Below are 9,127 nucleotides of genomic sequence, written 5' to 3'. Positions count from 1 at the left end.
CCGAACACATTGGTAATCGGTTAGTCGTGGTTCCATGGAGATTATAAGAGTAAGAAACACAATGTCGGCGACAACCTGCACCGAGAGCCCGGGGACTTCGTCTAGGGTACTTGGACAAGTAGTACATGTACAGCCCCGTTGTGGTAGAGTAGAAGGGGTAGTACTACCACACGTACTACCGGACTCCGGGGTAAGTCCGCGAGTACAGGTACAGACGTTTCACCTCATAAGGTGGTGTTTTGGATATATACCTTAGTGATGTAAACTTATAGTGGGTTCCCACAAGACGAAAACCTAGTTTCAAATAGTGGACGCCACAACTTTATATTTTATAAGTTTTCGAATCCAACGCGAGGACGTGTGCGGATGGAAGCATGATTCGTCTTAATCTAAGAGGTGACATGTCCGTAAACTCAAGATGAAAATCGAGTAGAATTAGATAAAATGAACTTATATAGTCATCATCGAAGAGGACGTAATGAACTGTGTAATCAGAACGTCGTATGAAAAAATAAAGTATGAGACCAAGGACGTGATAAGAATAACCGCAAATACAAATACAAATAAGAGAAAGAGATATATATAAAATACCAACGTAACAAACTACTCGGACACCTGGATTGAAAAGGTATTGTATGAGTCCCAAGTGCGCCCGCAAAATTTTTCAGAATGTAAAGCACTATTAGTCTTAAATTCCGGAATTTTTCAGAATTTATATAATGTTTTTTAATTCTTTCCAGAATTTATACTAACATTTTTTCCAGAATTTTTTCTACCTTAACTTTTCCATGAAGACACAGACACTACCCGCAAGGATTTACACAAAACCCTCTTTACAGCCCGACGTGCGTTCTTTGGTCATGCCATTTCTCGGAAAGTCAAGGGGGTTTATTAAACATAAACTGTATTTAGTTGTAACCTGGTCATTAGTGATTGAAACATAGGCCGGGGGAATAGCCCTCTTGTGGGTCGATATTGGGATTCGTGGTGATCGGAAGTCATCGCTCTCGCGCGAGCACTTGACAGAAACGCGGCCACAATACGCGCTCGCCGCACGCACCCCACTGCAGTTGGCGAAACGCTCTGACGTAACATCAAGGCAGCGAAGCGAAACGAGCGCAACGAGACTTTTCAAGTTGAAAACTTCGAAGCCGCCTTCGTAGTCGATTTAGTTTAGTATACGGTCGACTGGTTCGAGATCGGTAAGTTTGGCGCACGAACCACACAGGCCCCGCCTCTAAGTACACTACCCAACAACCAGCTCAAGTCTGTGCGCTCCGTTCGAGTTGCATGCGGCGGCACACCTGCGACCGCAATTCGTCGTACGGGCGGCTCCTATACGTACGTGAGCGCCCTCGAGCGTTGTCGCATTTCGTTTCTGAGGGTCTGTAAAGTTAAAAACATGCCGTTTCATGACAAACCTTTTGCTATAGATAAAGGAAAAAACTGCCGTAAGTAAACCGTATTGTGGCCTGGAACGACGTCTCTTTGAAACGCGACAAGGCTAAAACAAGATTAGGACAGTTTTACTGTTCTGACGAAAGGTCTAAAAAGGCAGAAACAATAGGGCACCTATATAAATGAGACTTTCAGTTAATAGTCCTGTAGTAATGAAAAAAGTATCGTAATGAGGAAGTATGAAGTCGGACACTTTCCGAAGTCTAGCTAAGTTTACTAGACGTTTTCATAAGTACGAGACCTCATGTTTCGTTCTTGTATGGTACACATTAGAGCAACGAAGTAGTCAGATCCTTGTTATCTGCTCTTACCTTTCCTTGTCTTCATTTTTATGTATTTGTGTTTATTGTATCGTCAACAAAATTATTATCCTGTCATGTCAGTCTTTATCATGTGGTAGTAGTCTCAATTCGAAGAATTACGAGATCCTTTACTCAGGGGTATGGAAATACTTGAATCATGATACCGGCTGTCCTGCCTCATAAACACACACAGTCAAAAATGGGAATCGTATTACACACACGACACACGGGGGCGGAAGTTCGACAACCCTCTTCGAGTCAGGTCGTCACCCGAGGTCCCCGAGCCGATCGGCACCACCCCTTGGACGATCCCGAGCCGTAACCGATAGATGTGTCACAGTTAGTTACCCTGACGAGGGGTGTGTGAGACAAGACTGAACCGACCCCGAAAAGTATCCCTGGGGGCACTCCCATTTACGTGGTGAAAGACAGATCAGAGTACACAGGACCAACCAAGAAATTAAAGGAATGCTTCATGGATGAATTACTCAGTTGGAAAGTTCAAAATTAGGACTACACCAAGTTAGTGAGTCCGGTCCATTCTCCGCTGCTCCTCGGTAAAACATTAAGGTGAATTTTTCGTGTATTGTGTTTTATTAATCACTACGAGGCTAGCGGTTAAACCCGGTCGGGTCTTAGTCATAGTCGGTGTGCTAGGCTAGCTCACCGCCCGGATAGACCCCCTAAAGGCTAATTCTCATACAATATAGTCATTACGACAAAGATAGACCTCGAAGGTGTTGTTGTTTTGTTTAATTAAATGTAGTTTATTCTGTAATAAGTCAAATGCAAATTGAAAACCTATTCGATGTGTGTCCCTCTAGAGAGAGAGAGGGGGAAGAGCAGAGAGGGAGAGAGGAGAGAGGACTGTCGGACAGTCATAGAGTACGTCGAGGGTCGACTAGGTCATTACTCACTGGGGTGTCACTTCTTATTATAATACATATTTGAATCAAAATCGAACAAAGGTCTCCATTAGTTTATCGATGTCACAGCCACTCCAGATTGGAAATCACACACAAAGCGAGGCGAGTCGCCAGGACGACGTCCCTAAAGACGAAGTGTGTGCCAACCGTATGGCGGGTAAAATGACAAGAAAAAGCCTCGTGAAATTTTACCTTGACGGTCCCTGACCACTTCGGTAAAACGCTCGAACAAACGGCGCGTGTCTCTTTTCACAGTAGGTAAAATGCAAGTAACACAGCAAGAGCGATAGCCGGTAAAAAATCTCTCGTCGCATAGCTAGCCGTCTGCTCACGCCGTCTCTCACTATAGCCGGTCTATGGAGCTAGCCTCGTAGGATTTTCTATTAATTTATATTAGTTAGTTCTAAAAATAAACACACCGCTAGATATCTGCCATTCCGAGATTACCTCTTTATAAAACACAGGCGTGAATAAAAAATATGCATGGATTAAGACTCTTCATAAAGAAATAACATAAAAACTAATAATAAACATAAAAAGTACTTACGTTTTTTTCCAACTGTTATGTAATCCCTTAGTTCTTTGATATGTTGTCTCATACTTATCTCTAAGTTTTTTCCTTGTAGTGGATTTTTACGAAGCACAGGTCAGCCCGAACCGACCCTCGACATCCCCAGCGGCCAAGTCAGGGCTGGTCTGGGATCATTTATACCTCACACCTGGACATGGAACTCTCCAGGTCAAGTGAGGACGGACGGCACCAGGGACTCGTTCACAGAGGCACAGTAGAGAGGGGGGGAGAAAGTGGGGGATAACGAAGGCGACCCCTCGCGACTGTTATCGACAGGTGCGAGCGATCGATCTTCGCGCGCCCCCCCGACACTCCGACCCACTCTTCCCGTCTCTTGTGCGAAAGGGTACATACGACACAAGGAGACGTACACTCTGTATTCCCGCATGTAGGGAGGTGTCCCAGGAAGCGTCCCGATTTTGCGAATGTAACTTTAGACTTAAAATTACCGGAATTTTCCACGAAGTTTCATACTAGGTTTTTATCTTCTGTTACCACGAATTTATACTTAATCATCCAGAGGCAAATTACAAACCCGATTCTCAGAGCCGACTTTATTCGTCATGAACCATTATCGGAAAAGTCAAGAGGAGGGTTGATTGCAAACATAACATATATAGTTGTACCTTGGTTCATTAGTGATGAACAAAAGGGAGAGCCGGGGAATAACCTCTTGTGGGTCGATCATTGGATCGTTGGTTCGAAGTCGAATCGACCGTCAATCTTGAGTACAGGAGCATTATGAATAGCCTAATTATACCCCTTCACATTCAAGATTGGCATAACCAAACTTTTGTAGGCATTAACATCAGCGCCAGCTTATAGTCACTTCCCACTAGCACAAACTTCGAGGCGACCGTGGAAAACGTTTTCTATTAGTCGCAAACAAAACGATTACACGGTAATCGATCCGTCGACAACAACACGTTCGCAATCTAGTCAAGCCGCCTGCAAACCCATGCAGTTGGGATTTCGCCTCCGGACATCGCGATTATGGCTCAATTTGTGGAGGATGTTGTCGCTTGCTACTTCTAACATCAGGTCCGACGTCTTCCGAGTTATATCGAGAAAAATGAGAGAGAGTGAGGTTGTGTGTGTGTTGTGATAGTGGTGTTGTGTAGCTAGTGTTAGTGTGATGTGTGTGTGTATGGTAGTGTGTGTGTGTGATGTGAGTGGTGTGTATGTGTGTGTGTTGTGTAGGTGTGTAGTGTGTGTAGGTGTGTGTTGTGAGTGTGTTGTGGTGTGTGTGAAAAAAAGGTGTGTGGATCCGACCAAAAAGATAATACCGTCTTTTAGTGTAATAGAAACCAGTTAATTTAACTATAGTGACTAATAATTTATGCTAATAAGTAACTGAAACTTTTGTAGTAATACTTGAAACTTTGTTATTATATAAACTTGTACATAGAAAAATTGACAACTAGGGACTGCAAATTAAGTCTTGACTATTATTTCGGTTAAGTTTTTATAATTTATTTACTATATAAATTATTTAATTATAGTTTATTACTTATGGGTATTTGTTCTGTTGTTATAGGAAACCTGGACAGTGCTCATGATTTTATTATTTATACTATTTATTTATATTTAATCTGAGTTTAATTAATTACTTATACAACAAATCGTTATGACATCATAAAGTGGCCAAAATCTGATCGGCTCATTTTCAGACAGGTTTTTATAGAAATGGATCAGGACAAAAAGAGAGAGAATCTTTGTTCCTGAAACTTTCAGAGTCTCTTTCCACAGAGGGGACACATGTTGATGTAGAAAAGACGTGGAACATTTTGCATAATAGGTGACCTTTAATGGATGTTTATCTAATCTAATTCCCTCCGGGCTTTACCTTCTCCACCAGGTTCTTGTCCGTCTCCTGGATGCTGGTGTCGGGGACGGGTTTCTCTGAGAAGCCGATGGGGTAAACGACGTCTCCCTGGCCGCCCTGACGGTCACCACGAGTCCTGCAACACAGAGAGTCTCGCTTTATTCCATGAGAACGACTTATTCTTTTTTTTAAAGTTGAGAGACATAGGCGTGGATGGACTGGCTGAATTAAGAACTCAAACAGGAAGCACTTATACTTACAAGTTTACATTTCATTTCATATCCTTTTTATTTGTTCCGTTCCATGGTATGCACAACTTAATGTATAACAATTATTTACAAAACATGTCTCTATAAACACACCATACCCGAAAGGAGCAGGGAGAAGAAAGTCATCTTATATTACCTGCCCCTTTCTCAAAATAAATAAAGAAATAGAAATAGATGGTCTGTATGTTACATTACATGTTAGACGCTTTTATCCAAAGCGGCTTACATACTCAATACTGTGGGCAATCCCCACAGGAGCAATTAAGGGTGAAGTGTCTCAGTGACACAACGACATGCTGACTGCAGTGGAGTTTGAACCTGTGATCCCCTGAACCAAACACCAACGCACAACCCACTGCACCACACACCTCCCATGTTCATATTTTCTTATTCACAGCCAATCATAAGAGTGTCGTAGGAAAATAAGAGAAACACAAAAACTTACAAAAAAATACTTAGTTCCCACTTGACAGTTGACGGAAAGAAACAAAACAAAAAACAACAACACAAAAACATCACATGTACAAGGAGTAGGACATGATTGTTCTGTGTGTCAGACAAAGTCTTATATAGTTTAAAATGTTACACAGAGTATTATTTCAGCTTTAAGTGTCTCTTTAGACTTCCTGTATGTCAGTATTGAGTAGACTATTAGATATATTATTGCAGGTGTTTGGATGTTTGTTTACCTGCTGTTGCCCATGCTCAGCTCCAGAGCCCACTTCATCCTCCTGGCTCCGCCTCCTCTCGTCGACAGAGCTCCTCCTCCTTGTCCCCCTGGAGACGCCATGGCAACCCCCTTTACTGCTGGACCTCAGAGACAGAAAGCAGCTATATAGAGAGAATAAGAAAAACAAACAAGTCAGACTGGAATAAACCGTAAACATATAGTACAACTTCAGTTATAATAACAGATATGGCTATTCTTCGGGGCCATTGCCAAAAGGAATTGAATATACAACCATTGCATATATTTATGTGTGTAATATAACATAAAGGCATGCTTTCAACTAAAAAAATAGGATTAGAATCAGTAACAAATCCAGTTTTTACACAACTGTCTGCTGTAAAAATTGGGCTTGTTACTGATTTTAATCCTAGTTTTTCCAGTATATTACAACACATATATTATAAGTCATAACTAGTAATCTTTGAGTTTGTTTATCCTGATGTTTTCATGTATAGTACGTTTTTATACCTTGGATACAAAATTCCAGTAGTATGTTTATTATTAAAATGACAATTACATATATTTGGGAAATGCTTTCATTGTTTTGCACCTTCAATCACGACAACATATATTGTTGTTTACCTCTAAAATACGGAGTTGTAAATATGTTAATAACATAAGGTAAAATGTCATGCGTTGAATACAATTGACTTAATTGAATCTCGCTCCGTTAGACGAATTAAAAAGACACAAAGGAGGCTGCCATAAGCAAAGTGTAATGATAATAATGAAGCTGATGCAACTGTGCATTCTTCTTTAATACAATACAACGTTAGCATGACACTACAAACCGAAAAAAATGACATTAAATCGTGTTAACACGATGCAAATGATGATGCTATCAACACTTCGTCGTTGTTGTGAACTCAAAGAGGAAGTTATATCTGAAATAAGTGTAACACACTGTCACTGAACATCCATCTTACCTTATAAGAGCATCCAAAGCACTGCTATATGGTTTATTTATCGTATTTTTTGATGAAATTAGTGAAAATGTGGCTTGCCGTTCTGGGGAACAAATCGACCATTCGTCACTCACTGTTTCCGGGGCACGCAAAGGTGACGGGTTACGCTGCATCCGGATATTGCGTCACGATTATTTCTGTAAACAAACGTGCTTTAAAAAAAATGTGTACAGAACAACATGGCTTTCAGATATTTCACAATATAATAAAAACGAACAGCAGTATATATATCATATAGTTTCTTTAAAACTAATGAATAATATCTTGTTTATTTTCTTCTACTTATTGTAATCTTGTAACAACTTTCATATTATTCTAAATTAAGGTTTTTTATTTTTTTATTTTTAACTTTAATTTGGTGTAATTTTTTGTATGTGCCGTATTGGACCTTGTTTGTACAGGGTATATGCAGGAATCGTGAAGTCAAATGTAAGACCTTTTTTAAAAGACCCTTCCCATACATTTTAAGACCTCATCGCCACTTGGAGTTCTAACCGGTTACATTGGCGACACACTTTACCTCACATTGACTATATACAGTATTGATTGTCCTTCCTCCTTATCTTCCAACCATTTCGACGCAAACTTGAATTTCCCCATAACGATGTTGTTTAACAACCGGCGTAAACGGACCTTCGCGCTATCAAGCAGTGAGCGTGCGATGTCCTGTTCAGATGACGTCAAATCCAACAGGATGCCATAAATAAACAACATAGAATCACACTACACACCTACGCAATGATTATATTCAGGCAGACTGTAAAATACAACCTCTTTGGACAATTTATATACTTATTAGAAACAAGCTACCAAATGTAATACCTTGGAAAATGCCGTTTAATACTTTTTAATAGCCTTAATTTTCGCTAAATAGATTTATCAACTTGTAATACTTTATAAGACCCCCTGTTGCAGCTTGTAGAGACATTTTAATGAAAAAAAGAGAAATATAAACAAACTAGAATAGCATCAAAGCATTTATGTTTCTGTACAATGTCCCCATTGTTTGTAGCTGTATACTTTATTAAACAACCTGTAAGCAGTACAAACATTTTAAAAATCTCTGTGCAATCTTTACAGTCAGTTTAAGACAAAGCTGATATATACACACACATACTGACGTGTAAATGAAGCAGTGCAAATTGGAATTGAAAAGTGTGTTATATGATACAGAAAGTTATTAACAGTGTGAGCATATATTAAGGCACAGGTAAACTCAGGAGTAAAAAAACAGTACTGCAACCCATTGTTATATTTGAGATCAAAATCGCTGGTTACAAATACGTACATAGGTCCTAAATGCATTTTTCAGATTAGAGAGAGCAACTCGTCCAATTTGCTGAAAAATAAATACACAACTGTCTTTTGAGAAACGCAGAAAATCTCTTGAAAAAAAAACACTTGAGGTGATAACTCTATCCAAGAAGCCGGGAATTGCATTCTGTATCTGCTTTTCCAGCACAAGAAAACAAATGAATACAAAGTAACATCAATATAAGTACATTGTACACAACAAATATACTTGGAACTAGAATCACCGGGTATTTATTTTTCAGGAAATTGTAGGCGCAGACTGAGGCTTGAATCTCGAAGAGGCATTTTACTGCATAGTGCGAACAGGACGAGAAACAAACAAAGTTAATGATTGGTTCATAACTCACAGGAGAAAGTAACAAGGGCTCTGAATATCATTACTCCAAAGTTAATATTCTGCAATAGAAACTATAGCCTGAGGAGAAAATGTTCGGCTGTACAGTGTTTTGTTCCACGCTCAGATCAGTGTGTGTGTGTGTGTGTGTGTGTGTGTGTCTGGGTGTGTCACTTGTACAGGCTGAGATCGGGGCTGTGGTACAGACACATGTAGGAGTCACACAGCAGGCGGCGGGCCGACTCCCGTATGGAGGCGGGATCAACTCTGCTCAGCTCCTGCTCTGATAGGCTGAGGAAGCGGCCGGCCCACCGTCCGGACACGTCCTTCACAGTGGGGATGTTGAAGTCCGTTCTGCTCACCGTGGGTGAGAGGAATACTAGTTAATAGTTGTTTGTTTGATCACTGAGACTCGACCGAAGGCACGAACGAG

The 9,127-nt window shown here is 40.5% G+C and overlaps 1 protein-coding gene across 1 annotated transcript; it reads right to left on the bottom strand.

The window, feature by feature from the left end:
- Positions 1 to 5,082: 5,082 nt before the first annotated feature.
- emc4 (ER membrane protein complex subunit 4) lies at positions 5,083 to 7,146 on the bottom strand. The gene is made up of 3 exons (XM_010768940.1): positions 7,008 to 7,146; positions 6,041 to 6,182; positions 5,083 to 5,218 (listed from the first exon to the last, which is right to left on the bottom strand). The coding sequence occupies exons 2-3, from the start codon at positions 6,139 to 6,141 to the stop codon at positions 5,083 to 5,085; spliced, it is 237 nt and encodes a 78-aa protein (XP_010767242.1). The 5' UTR covers positions 6,142 to 6,182; positions 7,008 to 7,146.
- Positions 7,147 to 9,127: the final 1,981 nt, after the last annotated feature.

The sequence above is a fragment of the Notothenia coriiceps genome, unplaced genomic scaffold, assembly GCF_000735185.1.
Source record: "Notothenia coriiceps isolate Sejong01 unplaced genomic scaffold, NC01 NC01_scaffold00006119, whole genome shotgun sequence".
Classification (NCBI taxonomy): domain Eukaryota; kingdom Metazoa; phylum Chordata; class Actinopteri; order Perciformes; family Nototheniidae; genus Notothenia; species Notothenia coriiceps.
The sequence above is the reverse complement of the archived record's forward strand: the minus strand, read 5'-3'. Positions and strand labels throughout refer to the sequence as shown.